The 19,838-nt window shown below is 37.9% G+C and overlaps 2 protein-coding genes across 5 annotated transcripts in view; one reads left to right on the forward strand and one right to left on the reverse strand.

Moving 5' to 3' along the window:
* Positions 1 to 3,329: 3,329 nt before the first annotated feature.
* The window catches only part of CDC20B (cell division cycle 20B), a 63,252-nt gene continuing 46,743 nt past the window's right edge, over positions 3,330 to 19,838 (forward strand). Inside the window, exons 1-2 of the mRNA XM_024765358.1 lie at positions 3,330 to 3,559; positions 3,841 to 3,903. Of these exons, the coding sequence (XP_024621126.1) occupies positions 3,497 to 3,559; positions 3,841 to 3,903 (126 nt within the window). The 5' untranslated portion in view covers positions 3,330 to 3,496. The remainder of the gene's footprint in view (positions 3,560 to 3,840; positions 3,904 to 19,838) is intronic.
* On the reverse strand, positions 10,216 to 14,941 carry GPX8 (glutathione peroxidase 8 (putative)). Of its 4 annotated transcripts, none has more exons than XM_024765359.1 (3): positions 14,720 to 14,941; positions 13,859 to 14,120; positions 10,216 to 10,820 (listed from the first exon to the last, which is right to left on the reverse strand). In XM_024765359.1, exons 1-3 carry the CDS (start codon positions 14,921 to 14,923, stop codon positions 10,657 to 10,659), a joined length of 630 nt encoding a protein of 209 aa, XP_024621127.1. In that variant the 5' UTR covers positions 14,924 to 14,941; the 3' UTR covers positions 10,216 to 10,656. The 4 variants fall into 4 exon arrangements, with proteins under 4 accessions (XP_024621127.1, XP_024621128.1, XP_024621129.1 ...); XM_024765360.1 differs by having other exon boundaries at positions 14,873 to 14,923; XM_024765361.1 differs by having other exon boundaries at positions 13,859 to 14,062; positions 14,873 to 14,921.

Consider the following 19,838-nt stretch of genomic DNA (forward strand, 5'->3'; position numbering starts at 1 on the left):
CCCGGGGGAGGTCCGGCCGGGACGCGGGACCAGCCTCCAGTCCGGCGGGAGGAGCAGCGGCCCGAGGGACGCGACAACCGACCGTTGGAGTTGGGGATGAGGGGCTCTCCGGTTTGCATTTCTGGAAAGCAACTGAAATCAGTGAAGTAGAAAAAGCAAGTTGCAAAACCGATAAGTATAGTAAGATCCCATTTATGTAGAAAGATTCACAGCGCCAAATTATCTATGTGTAGGTATGTAAATGCACTAGAAGGGAGGGAGCTTACTTTGTACGTTGTACATTTCTGAGCTACTTAACATTATTATTATTTAGCATGAAAATGTGATCATATAACTGAAAAAAAATCTGCATTTGGGAAGCTTGGCTATCCTTTTGCTTCCCATAGGTAGGGACCTGCTCAGACTCAGAGCACCGGCAAGAGATGAGTCAGGAAAATCTTCTTCCCACTCGCCCTTCTCTCTGCCTCACTACTCTGTTTCCCTCTCACCTTCTTATTCGAAGTCTTTCCAAGTGGCCTTTGCCCTTTGCCGAGGAGTCCTCACAGCCTTTCTCATTATTATAAATCTACCTTCCAAACCCACTCTCAAAGAGGAAACATTTTGAAAACAGGTAATTACTCACAGGCACCTAAACATTTGAACTAGCCATTATTCCTAAAACATATTTGATACAAATTAAGGTAAAATGTTTATAGAATATATCTTTTTTCTCCTAAACAGGTGTACCATAGTTTTTCTATTTGTATGAGCACATGATGTTAATTTTTTTATTTTAAGTTTTCATTTTGAAATAACTTGACTTAGAAAAAGTTACAAAAATGGTACAAAGAATCCCATTGTATCCTTCACCCAACTTCCCTAAATATTAACACTTAACCATAATAAATGATTATATACAGGAAATTAGCATTACTAGTACTCTATTAACTAATCTACAGATATTATTCACATTTCTACAATTATTCAACAAATGTCCTTTTGTTTTTTTCTGGTCTAGGTTTCAATCCAGGATCTCATAATGCATTCAGTTGTCATGTCTACTTAGTTTCTTCTGATCTGTGACAGTTTCTCAGTCTTTCTTCATCACTGACCCTTTCGAAGAGTACTACTGGCCAATTATTTTGTGGATGTTCTTCAATTTGGGTTTGTTTAGTATTTTCATTATTCAAATTATAATTTTTTTTTGGCAAAAATATTACAGAGGTAATAATGTACCCTTCCCAGTACATTATATCAAGAGGCACTTGATGTCCGTGTGTCATTAATGGTGACCTTAATCGATTACTTTGTTAAGGTGGTGTCTGCCAGGTTTGTTCAACGAAAAGCTGTAATTTTTCTTTTTGTATTTAATCATAGGAGGCAAACATCCTCATCATATGCACACCAATTTTAGCATTCATGGTTCCTGACTGAGACAGTATGTGGTGTTTGCCAAATGGTGATTTTTCTGTTGACATTATTCTGATGTTAAATTTTAATCTGAATATTTAAATGCACAATAACTTTTAAAAGGAAGATTTTGACTAATATTTTTCTACTTTACACTAGGGGGGAAAAGGCATTTGGAGGCTGTGTGATATGCCATGGAATTAGTGGCTAAAATAGAATTGTTGAATGTATTACTTATAGATAACTGAATTCTAAATGAATAATTCACTATTCTTAGTACTTGTAAGGAACATGGGATCTGAAATCCCAATTTACATGAATTTACAAGCTCGTTAATTGAATTGGTTTTTATTACTCCCATGTTTGTACCCATTCTTATAAATGGGTGAACATAAAATGGTATTTTAAGTAGAACTAAGATTCGAAGTTTTTAATTTCATTTCAATGTATTGCTATTTTTAGTTGGTATTGAAAACTAATCCTTTAAATCAACAATACTTCTGACTCTCATCCAACGATATTTCACTTTACTTAGCCTCAATGTTTGCTGAAAGGATTTACTGGAAGTTGGAATGAGTATCCTTTGAATGCACTGCAAGGAAAGTGGAATTTTTGTGGGTGAAACTTAGAGATCTTTTAATCCGAAGGTTATTTGACTAGCAAGCATTTTGATAAATCTCATTTGAAGATTAAGTTACCCCGTGCAGCATTTCCTCGAACGCTTTATCATGTAAATGGAGAACTGGCCTAAGATTGGATCTTAGCCTTGAGGCCATTTTTATTTCAGTATGAAGAAAAGCAGGAGAAATGGGTTTAGATTTTAAAAATCACTGACCCTTTTAACTATCTGATCTCTATTAACCCTTCCCCCTCCCCAAATGCAGAAACCCACATGTTGCATTAGAGGGAAAGCAATCCAATGTCAATTGTGGGGCCGGGGAGAGGAGGGAGGAGGTAATGAGGGGGGAAAAGCAGGCTGCTAGACTGTCAGAGGTTTCCCAGAGAGTTTCCCCCCATGCCATACGGCACAGCTCTCCTCTCCTGGCAGCTCAGGTGTGCACAGCCCAACTGGCTCATTTTCCTCCAAACCCCTCCCTCAACCCCCAATATCATCGTCTCCCTTATCACTTAGCCCCCAGTGTGCTCAGCTTTCTTGTTGGGTCTTCTTCACTCCCTATCAGGTCCTCCCCGTCACCGGCCGTTTCACCAACTTTCACTAACCATTGTTAGGGGAGAAAGCTCAGAAGCTGAAGTGAGAGAACCTGACCACTGCCAAATGGTTAGAGCAAAGAAGAATTTCTTGAATAAATATTCAATGATTCCCCCCCCTTTCTCATTAGCATAGAAATGTTGCCACGTTTTCTTGTCCGTTTGAAGATGGAGGAAGAGCTGATGACAGTTGAGGGAACACGCCTAGACTCAGTAGCTTAAGCAAAGGGTGATTAGCGTCAAAGGAGAGGAGGCCGGAGAGTTATGCACCCCTCCGATCCCTCAGAGGCAGAGACAGGATGATGGGGTTGGAGAATGAGAAGTGGGGGCCGAGGAAAAGGGAGCAGGGTTCGTTATTACAGAACATTTTTGTTTCTAAAATGGAAAGAACGTGAATTCCCAGAACCCGCTTCTTCGCCCGCCAACGGCCTTGCCTCCTGCAGCTGTCCAGCCCTCCGCTCCTGGCGCAGCTCAGGCCCGCCACCGCTCGCGGCAAAGCTTGGCGCTCCTGTGCGCGCCTCCGCTGACAAAGAGCTGGAGGTTGAGCGGCGCGGCCGCCGGCCGGGAGGGAGGGAAAAAAAAAGAAGAGCGCGCAGGGGGAAGCCCTCCCGGGCTCTGACGTCACCGCAGCGCCGGCCAATGAGAAGCCGGAGAGGGGGATTCCCGCTCTGGCTGCCGCCCCGCCGGCTTTTTAAACCGTACCCTGGGGAAAGCTCGCTGAGAGCGGTGGGAGGAGTGGGGAAAAATGGGAGGTTGGGGTGAAATATGATCATCCTGGGGAACAAGACTCCAGAGGTTTGATGATTAAGCGTCAAGACTGGCTTAGACCTGGGGGGCAAAACTAAAAGCGGTCGAGGAGAGGCTACTCTCCAGCCAGGTAGGGCAAACTCCTCCAGAGATGGAGTGGAAACTTGAGCGCACCGCCCGGAGGAGGGTCCGGACCGGAGAAGAGATCCTATGGGTGAGTAACGCCCTTTTGTTTCCTCGCCCCAACTCCCTAAAGAGACTTCTTGTCGAAGGCACCGTTTATAATACCTGTTTAGGACCAAGAGGTAGTTCAAAACTCTAAATCCTGATTTTAATTTTGAGTTGTGTAATTTAGTTATATTCTGGCGGTGCCTGTTTTCTTTCAAAGAAAAGTGAATGTAGTTTGACTAAGTAAGGATCTAGAAACATTCCACGCCTAATATTATGATTTTCCTAAACAGTTTATATTCATATATGTTGTCTGTATTTTCAAAGGAGGAGGTCATGCGGGTGCTCGCCAAAGACATGAAACAGAAGAGAGGTCAAGATTCTCCCAAGGTGAGTGTCCAGTGCTTACTCCAGTTCTCTGTCTTGAATATGACCTCGAACAAACTAATTCTTGCTAAAGATATTTGCTGGAAGTATGAATTGGTCTGAAAATACGAAAAATTAAAAAAATCTCATACTATCACTAACTACAGTCTATATATTAATGAGTATATATTAAAACATTTTTGTAAGAAACTGAAGATCTCTGACTGACAAATAATGGTAATCATTTTAATCTGAATGTTACGTTCTAGTTTTTGCCTCTACAGCAAAAGATGAAGCTTGGGTGTATCAGGTAGGCAGTGCTTCTTTAGCTGGCTGTTATAATTTCATTTTAACAGTTGCTAGTTGCACTCCCCTCTGTTGTGTTCATAAGCTTGCCCCCCAAAGAAACGGAAATGGTGCTATCTTGTGGTCAAGAGGAGAAGTGGCATAATCTACGGCCCTTAGGTTAGTAATTTAACAGTTGATCGCATGTAGTACTTTTTCACCTTGAAAGTCCGAACCCAAAGGCCTTTAGTGTCTCTTGTAATCAGTGTAAATCATTATCAGGATTCACCTTGCTTCTCTCTAGGCTAAATAGTTCACATTCCCTTAGTTTTTACTTATAGATTTTAGTTTCAAAACCATCACCAGTTTTATAGATTTTTTTTCAGACCTTCTTTAAATTTTTCTGTATTTAATTGGTGACACAATAAATTGAACACATAACTTTCAGAATGCAATGACTAATAGCCTTTGTAGCCAGAGAAAACAAATGACATTTGACTCCTAAAATTCCCTAAATACTTTAATATTTATTTTTCCCAAACAAAGCTGAAGATTTGTCTTGCCTACCTTTTGTATCACCATGGCTCCTAGATATTTGACTACCTGATACAGACAACTGGTCTTTTCGTCAGTAAATAGAAACAATGGGAAAAGCTACAGTTATGTATAACTTTGTTAATTCACTTGTATAGCAGTATCCGAGCCTTTAATTTGTAAAACCTAAGTGGAAGTATTTTGAAAGTTTTCTTTTTAAGTTTTTGAATAGATTAAAGAAAATATTGGTTTTATTTCTTATAGTATTTTTGGAGGAACAGGTTTTGCCAGTAAGTTTTCTTTAATGTGACTATTAAGATGAAAGTTCTGCCACTGTTTCATGTTACAAATTTAGCCTCAGTGACTTTATGGGCCATGAAAAGCAGTAGTGACCTGAATCAGGTAGGCAGTGTGTTGTTAGCTGGCTGCTTTGGGTCAATTCAGCAGCCACAACTACCCTGCCACTTGCTTCTGGATAAATTCTTCTTGTTAACGAAGTACAATGGTTACCTGTGTGTGATGGGTTGGCAGTGTATTGTTAGCTGGTTGAATATGTGAATGGCATCAGCTAACATGCAACTGCTATCTCATTGCATGTACAATGAACATCAGAGTATAATTAAATCTGTAAGTAATATGTGTGTATGTTTGTGTGTACGTGTACTTTTTGCCATGAACCGGGTCACTCTTTACCATAATGTTTATTACTACTTTTCAGTTATAATACAACAAACAGCTTTATAATGCTGAAGAAACTACTCCAATTAATTATTTTAAAAATTTCAGGTAATATTCTGGAGTCCCTAATACTTGTAGACAGTATTAAAATATTTGTGAAATTATATATTTATTTTAAATATAAAATTTAGAATATAATGACAATTTGGAATGGAAAACCTAAAATGTTTCCTCAAATTTTCAACTTTCAACTAAGTCTTTAGAATTCTTTCTGGATCATTAGTTTCTTAATTTGACATTAGAGTAGGTCTCAGTTACCATGTGTGTGTACAGCTAAAGGGAGAATTGAAGTAACTTTGCAGATGAGTCAGTCAACTAAAACATTTTCACTTGAATATCAAGAGAAATGGGGATTTTGGGGGTTAGGAGATGGGGCTAAATTGTTTGGAAGATTTGCCTTGAGTCTTCATTTTCTGTAAAATCACAGACTCATACAGTGTTTGGAAGAGAGCATGATATTTAGTTTGTGAAGGGGGACAACTGACCGCACAGTATAATTTAAAATATTTTCTCATTCCCTTGGAGGCCATTTTGACTCACGGAGCCGTGTCAGGTGTGTGTTGGGTCCCAGACACACTGTGGTTGTATAAACATTTGCAGCAAGTTCATGGAACTGACTTTGGTGGTCTGGTCAATTATTTACACCCTAAATGAGAAGTGAAAAATGTATCACATTCTCTACTGCATTGGACTATAAGTTACGGGTAAAATTAAATTCTTACCTTATTTAAATGTAAACATTTCTAGAACCATGGGTTAAAGAGATACGTATAATTTGATTCTTATGCATTTTGCTACTTTCACATCTCATCCTCTTTTTTTGTTGCCTAGTATCATTCCATTTTCAGCATCTTTGTGTTTAAGTATTCCTTTAATGTAAATATTGTTTTCATCTTTTTTTTAAGGTTAAATTTCAACATGTTATTTTCTATAGAAAATCACTGATCTGTTGATAAAAATAAAACTTACTAAATTTAGAAGTCTTGTCCTTTGTATTTTACTTAAAAAAATTTTTTTTAAAGAGCAAGACATAAAATGCCAACATTTATACTCAATAAACAGAATACATAGTTCAGTTCCTATTATTGAGATGATGAGAAAGGTAAGAAAGAATCGAGTGTAGTAAAGATAAACAAGGAGATCAATGGGTAAGGAGGCGATTGAATGTTTAAATTCAAAAAGAAAACGTTTTCGTAAGAGTGAGAAGGAAAGAGAGGGATCCACACTTGGGATGTCAGAGGAAGAGAAGATGGAAGTGGGTTGAAGAAAAAAGGAGGAGGGAGGCAAAGTTGGTTGGAAGTATCTTCTCTGGGGGCAACCACTGCTGTTCACTGGTGCTGGGTATGTAATTGCTTGCCATCACACCCTCTGGAAAATGTCTGAGTTTCTCAGTGCTCTTTAATGGCTCTCCCTCACCAGCCTCTGCCCCCCAAAAGAGAATGCTTCCCTCGGCAAGGTGTGGTCTTAACCGTTCGGAGGGAGGAGGGAACAAGAAGAGTGGGAAGAAGTGTGATGTATTAGTTTCTTGGTGTAACAGTTATTAGGATTTTATTATTCCCTGGGAAACATGAAGTCAAGCTGAGGGATACAGAGCGTCCCCATATTAGCTGCACCCAAACATGACATTTTTCTTTCAAAGGAACATGTTAGCAGGAATACACATGATTTTGTACAGGGATCACCCAAGATCTTCTCGCTCATATCGGGAAGTCTTGAAACAGTTAATATGTTTAAAGAAAATAAATGTAGAGAACTAGTTTTTGTTTTCCTTCTTAGACATTGTCTCTCTCTTTCTCTCTCTCTCTCTCTCTATATTTTTTTTCTTATTTTTTACTGGAGTGTTTTCCTACTTGAAATTACCTGCAGGCAATCCAGTTACGTCGTTAGATTATAGTGTGATTATACAGTTATAATGTTAGCAGCTTTTCATAATTCAGTATAACTGCATATACATCCACATTTATATATAACCTGTCAAAATAATATATTTGTAATAAAAATAAAGAGTATATGTGATATGTTTTTGCTTTAGGTTTTTCTCTGTGGAGATCCTTATTACCGTAAGTCAGATTTTAAAAATTTTGTTGTGCTGGAGCCAGCTTGTCCTGGTCTGTGAGAAATGATTGTTAAATTTTCAGAAATTTTACAAGCCAGTTATCAAACCATTAGTAGATTAAAATTGACCATGTGGGAGCATTCACACCATAGAAATTGCAAATGCTGCAAATTGGGACTCCTCCTCCAGAGATTTGGTTGTTAAACATTTACCAGTCATCACTGTATATATGCTATATATACTATAGTTATTAAGAATTATGTATATGTACATATATACATACTATAGGTATGCTATAATTAGTACGCAGTTTCAAAAATGAAGTACAATTTTTTGGGAATATTTCAGGCAAATTCATATTTGTTCCACTCTCCAACACTCTGTATTTTTACATCTGCCATAATATGATGATCAGAAGTTAGTAGGAAGTACTCCTCTCCACTTCCCAAATAAAACAAACAAAAACAAACTTCGTCAGTGAATTATTAACCACAGTTAAAAGCATTTGATTTTGTCCCTTTCCTTTGTCAGGAGGACAACTGCTGAATACTCTTTTATGGGATGCCTACTAGTTTTGTTATACTTCTCAGTTCAGGCAGCTCGTAGCAGTTTATATCCCAGACTTTTTTTTTTTTTTTTTTTTTGACAACCACTGCACCACCAGGGAAGCCCTGTCCCAGGGTTTTTGTTGCTGAGATAGAGAAGGTATTGTGCTCAGTTCAAGAAAAATGCATTTTTTTCCTCTGTGTGTTTGCCTGACGGTATTCATATGAGACATTTGAGGTCTGGGTGGCAGCACATCTGCAAATGGCTCTCCTCTCTTTCATCACACATAGCCTGGTTGTTACAGAACCCTGAATGGACACCTGTATGACACACTTTCAAATCCCTACCTGCCTTCCCTGCATACTCAGAGGGGCAAGAGGAGAGAATCAAGTCTAACCTAGCAGAGATTATAGTTTGAATAAGGCAACCAAGTTTGGAGATATATAAGTGAAAAACCCACTTTTTATGGCTTTGGAGAGAACTAGTGATTTGGGGCAGGATGGACACCTCAACTGTGTTCTCTGGGACAGTCCTGGTCGTCCCGCAGCTCATTACCCTCTGTCTGGCAGTGGGGTGTCTACGTAACCTCTGTGGTGCTGGCAGATACACTTCCGCTCACACCCTGACTGTGAGCACATAAACACCCCGGCCGTCCTGGAGCACTGATATGAATTCATGGAAGTCGTAAGCGGGGGTAAACAGCAAGAGTGCTCCAGAAGCAACACTTGGAGGGATTATCCTAAATAAAATTTTGCTTAGAGGCCCAGAATTCAAATTGCTAACAGGCATTTTGGGGGCAAGCTTGCAAAAGACAGATAGACTAGTGAGGTGGCTTCCATTTGTTCAACAACAATCCAGGTTGGTGCTGATTCCTGATCACTTGAAAACCCTTGGGAACTTGGAAGGGGCTTTTTGTTCACTTTGATCCCACCCCCAATTTATGGGTGAGGAAACTGAAAAGTAGTTGAGCTTGGCCCAAGGCCCTGCTGCTGGTGAGAGGTAGAAGCGGGCTTTGCTCACACAGTGACCACCATTCTTTTTTTTTTTTTTTTATGTCTTTTTTATTGTGGTAAAAGTCACATAATATAAAACATACTATTTTAACCATATTGACTGCTATTCTTGAGGTGCCTCTGCACATCCTCTTGACCTGAGGGGAACCACACCTCCGCCCCCATCAGAGAGCTTACTAAATACATTCAGAGCTGGGGGTTGGACATCTATGTTGAAGTAGAAGGTATTCCGGGAAATATATTTGATTTTTTTAAAGAACTTTAAACACTTTTGCAGAATTACTGAGGTGGCACTACTTATTTCACCATAAAAAAAAGCCTTCACTTTCACTCATCAGGTCAGAATTGGAGAGCCAATTCACAGTTATTTAGATTGGGTCTTCCTTCTTAGCCAAATTCTACATGACTGTTTTTTCACACTGGTTTTTGGCTCCAGTATTCCTGTTTAACTCCTTTGTGAAATGAATATATATTTCATGGGGCAATAATTAACCTTCATCAACTTGGCAGGTTGCTTTTTTTCCAATAATTAGAAGGCTGACAAAACGTAAAGATCAGGACTTTGGGAGAAAAGGTATGTTGTGACTCTATCAAAAGGCTCGGTGGTTGCTGATGTTTCTAAGACTCATGTAGTTGCAATCACTCCCTTTTCTTCGTTAAGAGTTTTGACTGTTTGCAGTTGATTCTTCTTACTACAGCCATGAGAATGATGAAGCATTGAATTCTTTCCAAATGGCTAACCTAGTCTGACTAGATTAGCAACCAAAATTAACCTGTAAGGAACCTGTAAGGAATTAACCTGTAAAGAATTAACCAAAACCTGTAAGGAATTAACTTGTAACGAATTTATCAAAATTAACCTGAAGGGGAATCAAGCTGAATGATCATATACTCATGGCTTTTTTCTTACACTTGGGATTTTCACTCAAAAATACAGACTGACTCAAGTGTTAATATTCTAATTATGGAATTTGAGTTGCTTCTAGATAATAATAAATATTGAGAAAGATGAAGGCTTTTTCAAATGTTGTGATAATGTCATTTATAAGTGACTATTTGGCCAGGTGTAGTAAAACATACCATGAACCTGTACTTAAAAAAAAAACCCCAAAAAACCCAAAATCCTGTACCTGAAACAAATAAAAATACATAAGGATTAGAATCTATATTTCACATTTTCAGTGTTTATTTTGTTTTTTATTACATAAAAATAATCATTTATAATTAGTTACTCTGGAAATGTCACACAGTGTCTTGAATTCAAACAGTGGTCTAGTGTGTTGGCATTTCCACCAAGAATGATACTAGAAAATGTCAAGTCAGACAATAGGATATTGAAGCACATTGGTGACTGTATTCTGAATTAGTGTGGTCAGATGAAGTATTTAATATATTTCATTTAGAGTCTTTGGCTACTCTTCATTTTTGCTTTAGGTAACATCTCTATTGTGGGGACATTCATTACCAGTCACTGACAAGATAACATAAAAGGAAAGTCATCCTTCAGTGCCACATTTAATTGTCAGAGTATTTAAAATGGGATCAAACCCTCACGGAGACATTTCTGTATTCTGACTATTGCCTTAGAATGATTCAATGGCATTTTCATAGATCCTCTTTCTTTTTTATGATCATTTGTCTAATCAGAGCTGCTATCTCAGGCCTGATGATTTCAATGGGTTCCTCTGGCCTCCAAGATTTCACAACTTGACCTTCAGGGTTGACAAGATACTTCCAGAAATTCCATCTTGGTTCTTTGTTTGACGAATCTAAAATATCAGAATATATTTTCATGAGTAAATTCTTTTTCAAGATTTTCATTTTTGTTAGTATCTGCATAAATTACAACTTTAGAATCAAGTTCTAGTATTGTCATCATTTCAAAAACCAAACTAAACAAAAAGCAAAACACCCAAACAAAACAACTCAAAGTTTGTGTAACCAGATTTATAGAAATACTTGGTGACTTCACTGATGATTCTACTGACCTAGAATCAAGAAATGAAATAAATTAGTTTATTTTAGATTTGTTGATCTCCACCACAAAAAATTTACCCTGTCACTAGGTGAAAACTTTCAGTTTCTTAACATTTTTTTAAAGATAAAGTGATGTTCTAAATGTCTTTGGTAATAGGAATGTATGGATTACTTTTTGTAGTAAATATATATATATGTTTTTAATATTGTTGCATATTATATAGTAAGGAATTCTAAATAATTGTAGATATCCTTTGATATATCTTAATTTAGGTAAGAAATGTAGAAGTTTTTTTCTATTTATATCATACAGGATTTGTGTGCATTATTATTGACTAACATGAGAAAAAATATAATTATTATGTGCCTAGTAATGTATGCTCAGTGCTTTAAATGGATCCTCTCCTTTAATCTTTACAGCAACCCTGTAAACATTGGATATTATTATTATCCCCATTTTGCAGATGAGACAAATGGAGGCCTGGACTCACAATCACATGCTAGTGAGTGGTAGAGCCTGGATTGATATCTAGACCTTCCTATTTGCAGAGCTCGTGCTGTTAAAATAGGGAACATGGCAAAGCAAACAGATTTTAGGAGGAAGATGACAAATTCATTTTTGTACACAAGGAGATTCAGGTTATGTGGGACACCCAATCAGAGGAGGCTTCGGAGCTTAAGAGCAAGGGCTCACCCAGGGAAAGGAGACAGAGTAAGGAGAGCCCATGTGGATATGACAGAATCCTGAGGATCAGTAGAGTTAAGGGTGGAGGAAAAGAGGAACCTGCAAGGGAGGAAGAGAAGGGGCCAGAGTAGAAGTCACAGGCAGCGAGACCCACCAGGCTCAGGAGAGTTATGGAGTGAGAGGCCAAACACAGTGATCTAAGAAGGAAGCAGAGACAGGGAAGTGGAGAAAACAAATGTTAACTATCCTTTCAAAAACATTGCTGATGAGGTAGGTAGAAGGAACACACTGCCTAGAGTTTTTAAAATTGAGGGATACTTTGCTTTATGCTGGGGAAAGAACAAATGCGGGAGCACAGGTTAAAAATAATGAATGAAAAGTAGCCTAATATTTACTTATACGTGTTTTATTTTGTGTACTGTGCCAAGCATTTACACTGGTTATTTCATTTTTAATAGTGTTGCTGATTAGCTCAAACATCAGTGACTTGGTATGAACATCATATTATTAACTAAAGCCTTCTTAAAATCGCTTTGAAATATAGCCATTTTTATGATGGAAAATGTGTTTTTAAAGATAATGCCCATCAGGGCAGGGCTCTCTCTAGTCAGTGTAACATCTTCGTGTGAATTAGAAAAAGATATCCTTCCAGGTGGGGACAGTCTCTCAGCACATACCTTACACTCGCCTATGTTTCAGCCCCCGTTTGCCTCCTTATTCCTGTTTAGTGGACAACCTGTACACCTGTACAGAGCCATCTTGTTTGTGAGTGCATGATCAGGTACTGTCCATTGTGGCCAGTTTTCAAAGATCTAATTTTCATTTGGCCGTCAACTCATAATCTTTGTCTCTGGAGCTTCATCTAACTTTAGTGAAACCTTAAATCACTGTTATGTTTTGATCACACAGGGTAAGTGGAGTTTCAGAAGCTTTCTTAGTGACAAAGGGGAAGAACCTAGGAGCTATTGTGCCCAAGTATTTGCCTGCTGTAATTGAGAGATGATTACAGGGCACATGCTCTGGCTTTTTTTTTTCCTGTGCACCCTGGAAATAAAAGGAATGAAGACCTCACTCTAGTTGCTATTTGTGGTGTTAGGCATTATATTGACTTTCCCTAGAAACTGAATAAAATGTTTTTGGATGATTCTGATTTCATACTTAAATGAAATATTATAGGACATCATTGGCTGGTTTGTTTGATTGGAAGCTTGATTGCCTGGATGAGGTCATGGTTTTAGCAAAACTCAAATTACCCACAGTGAAAATGACTGAGGCTGTCATCTATATAAGTTAGATGAGAGGACATGAGCTGAATGTCCTTTAGAATAGTGTCTGCCACAGTGTAAGCTGTATGTGAATAAGTACTTTACTTTTATTATTAACACACTTAATCCTCCAGGCAATCTTAGGGGGTAGATACTATTGATAACGTCATTTTACAAACGAGGAAACAGGCACAGAGAAATTATGTGCCTAATACCACCCAGCAAAGGTAAAGGAGCAGGGGTTTCAACACAGACTGGGGCCAAAGTTTGGCTTTTAGTCACTATACTGCACCACGTTTATGCTGGAAAATCTTTAAATAGGTTTCTGTAGCTAGCTTAATTACAGAGATAGCCTAACACTACCCTCCTCCAAAAAAAATCAAGATATATTGTTTTGAATTTTGCCAAAAACCACCTGGCAAACAGATATTATTCACCCTTGAGGATAATATCTTAGATAAGTAAGGCAACATAAAAATAACCACAAAGATAAGTTCAACTAATAACGCTCAGCAATATTGATGTGGGATGTATAGCTTTAATATTGGGGAGGGATATTTGCCCACATGTTAGTTAAATGAGAATTGAAATATTTTGTGAAAATAGCCATGACCACACTTAAAGTAAATTCTTCAGGAAAATGATCATAAAAATACAATACACTGGAGTAGATTTATTTTACCATCCAATAAGTTAAAACATTGATTTCAGGGAAGCATAACTTCTAGAAAGTCACAAAGGATGAGAATCTAGCTCTTTGATAGTTTTATAAAACTTCCCCACTAAAACATTTCAAATGAATGTATTGTCCTGGTATATTTGTTTTAAAAATGAAAAGCAATTAAAAGCATTAAATTGGTGAGGCAAGGTGGATATTTACCAACAAGAAATCTAAATGCAGGTTCTGCTTCAGGTCCTAGAATCTTAATCTTGTGGAAGATGGGGAACGTTACTCCGAAGTTATTTCTTGCAAAAGATACTACTTCCTTGCTTGGGCGGGGCTCCGATTCTCCAAACTGATTGCATGGAAAAGCCAAGACGCTGAAGTGGAATGGTCCAAACTCTTTGTGCAGTTCCTGCAGTGCTAAGTAATTTCTGTCTGTGAGTTGGCAGTCACTAGCCACGTTTACAACTAGTGCAACCTCCCGGAAAAAGAAAAAAATCCAACCGGAAAGTGAAGCAAATAAAAGATTAAAAAAAATATTTGCAAGTAGTTAAAATCCTAAATCATTTTGGAGGAATACAACCTTTGATAGATGGTTACCTCATATTTTTAGATATACCCAATTCTGCTGAAAATCATAACATGGATGCCTGAGTTAAAACTCTGAAAAATCACGACCATTGAAAAAGCCCTATGTACTCAATTAAAGTTTTATTTTTAAAAATAAAAGATAAAATATGATTATTGATAGAGTGCTTTTTAATGTTGTTAGATTATGGAATTAATACTTTCATATTCACATTATATGGAATACTCCATATTCACATTACTAACTCTAAGAATTTCCTAAGCAACTTAAAGTATTGATCCATCACTTAAAGCAAACAGTTAACATAATCAGTTATCAATTAGAAGTATACAAATTGAGAGCTCTGATGGCTAAAGTGATATACTAATAACATTACATTGAAGACTAAATTATAATATGACCGTTTAACAGTGAAAAATGGACTATTAAGAGAATAAGCAGAGAACACGGACAAACAACAGAAATAAAAATCAGAAGATACAACTTACTTTGCCTTTAAACTTTTCCAGAGAAACCGTTCTTCCATTTGCATCTTTCACTTCAAATGTATAAAAGCTGTTGATTTTAGGTTTTAGGAATTTTATTTGTAGAAGAAATAACATTACTGTACATAGAACCATAGACAGCAAAACTGCAAATACCTTTGCTTTGGGCCCTGAACATCTCAAAGGGTAGGCTGTGAGAGGCTCCATTTTGGATGATTCTAGAGGGAAGTCTCAGCAGGCTGGAATTCAAGGAGGAGCTGAAACTTGAAACCAGCCTAGTGTAACGGAAAGTCAGGAAGGACAGACTAGCTCCTCTCACTGCTGAGGAATAGAAAGACCTTTCTCAGATTGGGAATGGAGTGAAACTCCTGAATGAAGTAAAAAGCTCTAAAGAATATCAATGTATATATGATGTCAGTTGCAATTTTTGCTTGAAAAATCAGGACATTTTTTGGTAGCTCTTTAATATCGGCCCAACAAAGAAAATATTTCACCAGAAGATGGTGCCCTTGTAACTTGAAAGCTGTGAGATGCTCCCAGCAATTGACTGGATGTAGGGAATTGGGTGTATAATACCCAGGAATAGTTCAGTGTCAGTTAAATTGGTCTATTAGTATGACACATGATCTATAGGAATTTAATATTATATGTGTATATATAATGCATATGGCTTAAGCATGCTATATGAGTTCAAGGAATTTATAGTGAAAAGGGCAGTGAAATTTCTGAAAAGGCTACTCGCTATGACCTCATCTAGCTAAGGCAATGCCTGGTGAATATAGTAAAAATAAATAGATTAAAAACAATGATGACTCTAAAAAATACCCTCCTCTACCATAAAGCAAGCTATAGTTCAGTGATTTTTCAAATTTTTGATTATGATGCATAGTAAGAAATGCACTTTACAATATAGCTCAGTACATAGACAGGTGTAACTGAGAAGTTTCATTAAATGATACTTCCCCTTTGAACTGCGTTGCACACTGGTCTACTGCATTTTTAAAACAGCCTGGTTCTGAACCATGAAAATGATTTCAAGGTTCACCAATGGGCTGCAAACTGTAGATAGAAAAATACTGAACTGTATAATAAAGCAGGACTTTAATAATTAAATAAGATATTTCTACACTAAAGGCAAAAGCACTCCATCCCCCATCCTACTTGGGTGCATCACCTAGTTGCTTATTATCTTCATCTTTTTCTGTGGCTATCACTTTCTACAGGAGGCCTAACTTTGTTGAAAACTTTAGGGGCAGATATGGAAAGGGAATTGAGGGCTGCATATCCTGAAATCCATGGTTCCTTTAGCCACCTTAGAAAATGCCCTGTTTAGAGCACAAAGCAAGTTTTTTTTTAACATCTTTATTAGAGTATAATTGCTTTACAATGACGCATTAGTTTCTGCTTTATAACAAAGTGAATCAGCTATACATATACATATATCCCCATATCTCCTCCCTCCTGCATCTCCCTGCCACCCCCCCATCCCACCACTCTAGGTGGTCACAAAACACCGAGCTGATCTCCCTGTGCTATGAGGCTGCTTCCCACTAGCTAATGATTTTACATTTGGTAGTGTTTATATGTCCATGCCACTCTCTCACTTTTTCCCAGCTTACCCTTCCCCCTCCTGGTGTCCTCAAGCCCATTCTCTAGTAGGTCTGCATCTTTATTCCTGACCTGCCCCTAGGTTCTTCAGAACCATTTTTTTTTTTTAGATTCCATATATATGTGTTAGCATACGGTATTTGTTTTTCTCTTTCTGACTTACTTCAGTTTTTGTTTCCATTTCTCTAGGAGGTGAGTCAAAAATGATCTTGCTGTGATTTATGTCATGGAGTGCTCTGCCTATGTTTTCCTCTAAGAGTTTGATAGTTTCTGGCCTTACATTTAGGTCTTTAATCCATTCTGAGTTTATTTTTGTGTATGGTGTTAGGGAGTGTTCTAATTTCACTCTTTTACATGTAGCTGTCCAGTTTTCCCAGTACCACTTGTTGAAGAGGCTGTCTGTTCTCCATTGTATATTCTTGCCTCCTTTATCACATATAAGGTGACCATATGTGTGTGAGTTTATCTCTGGGCTTTCTATCCTGTTCCATTGATCTATATTTCTGTTTTTGTGCCAGTACCATACTGTCTTGATTACTGTAGCTTTGTAGTATTGTCTGAAGTCCAGGTGCCTGATTCCTCCAGCTCCATTTTTCTTTCTCAAGATTGCTTTGGCTATTCAGGGTCTTTTGTGTTTCCATACAAATTGTGAAATTTTTTGTTCTAGGACACATAGCAGGTTTTGAATGAAGGTACTTTGTTCCACTAGGGCCTGACTGTTGGTGTTGTGGTAAGTTTCCAGAAAGTGCTAGAAAAGTGCACAGAATGATCTGAGAAGCTGTGAGAGTCCCTTCCCATCATCGTTAGGTATTTGGAGCTTTAGAGGACATGCTAAGGAGGCTATCAGCCCTGTTCTGGTCCCTGCTCCTGGAGTATGTGTTTGGAGGTAGTTGAGCAAAGCCCATGGCTTAAGCACATAAACCTGTCAGAGAACATAAACCACTTCACTCCCACTCTTGGGACCTGATAAGAATGGATACAAAAGAAAACTATTCTCTTGTAAATATAATTTCTAGTAAAAACTAGAAATACAAATACTAATACAAAATGTATTATATCACTTCTTAACTATGATAACTTTACTTTGGTGCTCTCTAGCTGAGTTGTTGAAAGAGACAAAGTGCCTGTGTTTATATTACCTCCGAACACTGCTATGTAGCTTAAATTCTCTGCCCTTGCTCCTCCAAGTCAGGTCCTTGTCTGCAGCACTGCCATCACCTGGGTGCTTTTTAGAAACACAGCCTTTCAGGCCCCATCCCAGCCTATTTTGAATCAAAATCTGCATTTTTACAAGATCCCCTCATGACTCAAATGCACATTTAAGTCTGAGAAATTAGACCTCAATCTTTTTCTGGTTTGCAGAGCAACAAGCTTCTTTGGTTTCCGTTTATCTTCCACAGTAGATGTGTTTCGTGTCTCTGTGTCTACACTAGCTACTTTAACTCCGCAGGCTGTTTAAGCAAATAGCTTTAAAAGTTAATTCATAGAACCTGTTGTATTTTGAACCGTGTAAACTCATTCCATTATAACTGTGCTTTGAGGGAGGAGACAGAGGGATAACTCTGGAAGGGATGTTGACTGACCATCTGCCAGGCAGGACTCCATAGGGTGATATTATTTTGATAAAATCATTATGCTAGCTTCTAGTCCATTGTTTTCTAAGAATCTTCCATTGAGTGATCCAGAGCTGAAAGGACTTGAGAAGGCCAATATTATGCTCTATGAACTTATGAGAGATTGCTGTATAAGCGTGCCAGTTTTTACAACCAGAAATAAAACAATTGTGCAGACCTGATGTTTCCTGTTCGTTTGACCAGAAAATTCACTCTATATGAAAACTACTTGGAAAGCTTAAGTAAGTCTCTTGTCAAGGACGAAATCAGATCAGAGCCAGTTTGTTAATTTTATAATTCTTAAGGCTTAGGAGCATGAGATATAAATATAAACATATGTGTATATATATATCTATGATATCTAAATATCCATACAGGCCCATTAACCAAACATTTAAGACAATAGTTTGGAGAACACCCACCCTAGACAGTGGTGACCACAGATAGATTTTGGACCTTGCTAGAGTCTTTCTCTGTATATATTTGATTTCATCATCTCTCAGCTTTCTGGGGATCATCATCATTGCTTACATGTTCTGTCTATACTAAGGCCATTCTCAGATTATAAATAAATCCACATTGCAAATTTCTCTGCTTAGGGGATCATATGTTAGAAAACCCACCAGTTCTCTTTCAGAAGCTCTAGGAAGGCTTCCTAAAGGAGGAGAAGACATTGATGAGGTAGAAGGTCAAGGTTAAGGGAAGCTACTGGGTCAAAAATGGGATAAAGCAGTGGACTCAGTCAACCAACTAAGGCACTGCAGAAGATACAATAAAGTGTAAGTGATGGAAGCAGCCTCACACAAGTATGAAATCAAGCTTGGAGACAAAACACCCATGAAACAAGGGAACAATTATAAGGCAGCAAATAACCAAGTGCTAAAGAAATGACATGTTGGTAAGAGCTTTGTACTACCCATGATTCTAAACAACATGTTTGTAGAAAGCTATTTTTAATATTTAGTATATAAATATGCATATATTTATATTACAGGGGATCAAGTGTAGTATAAAGCTCTTTACAGACACTATGTAACAATTCTTTGAAATATGAAGAAGTTAATAACTCACCCAGGATCACAGAACTAGTAAGTGGGACAACCAAGACTAGAGTTTAGGACTTTCAACTTCATAACCAAAATTATTTTAATGACATTAAACTATTTCTCTGTGATAGACAAAATATGTTTACTTAGAAGAAAATGTGATATGTGAGATTGCTGTAGTACTCTGGTGAAGGGGTTTTATTCATCACTAGATATTTAGATTTTTTAAAAAGATTTTTCTTTTAATGTGGTACATTGTTTTTTAAAAGTCTTTATTGAATTTGTTATAATACTGCTTCTGTTTTATGTTTTGATTATTTTGTTTGAGAGGCATGTGGGATCTTAGCTCCCCCACCAGGGATGGAACCTGCACCCCCTGCACTGGAAGGTGAAGTCTTAATCACTGGACCGCCAAGGACGTCCCGACATTTAGTTTTATAAGAAATCACTGTAAGGGTCTGAAGAGGGGAGGGAATGGAGAACAACAAACAAAACCTTGGTCACGTGTACTGAAGTTATGTGGAAGGGGTCAGAGCCTGCAGAGCAACAAGTCAAGCTGAGAGATGATAGTGTCTTAAGGAAGGCAATCTTGATGAGGGAGATAGAAAGGAAGGGGTGATGCTAAAGACACTCTGGAGCCCCCAGTGGCAGGTGTTAGCAATGCAGAATAAAGGATATCTGACCTTGATTGTTTTTGCTTGCCTAGGTTGTATTGCTCCCTAGGATGAGGGGGCATTGGAAGTTAAAAAATGAGACGGTAAATATTTTGTTCTTCACGATCAATTTTAAATAATATTTAGACCCTGATTTCAAAATGTCCTGTGGACAGAATACTGCCGTGTTGGGCTGCTGCTG

Source organism: Neophocaena asiaeorientalis, unplaced genomic scaffold (assembly GCF_003031525.2).
Source record: "Neophocaena asiaeorientalis asiaeorientalis breed wild unplaced genomic scaffold, Neophocaena_asiaeorientalis_V1.1 scaffold198, whole genome shotgun sequence".
NCBI classification, from domain to species: Eukaryota; Metazoa; Chordata; class Mammalia; order Artiodactyla; family Phocoenidae; genus Neophocaena; species Neophocaena asiaeorientalis.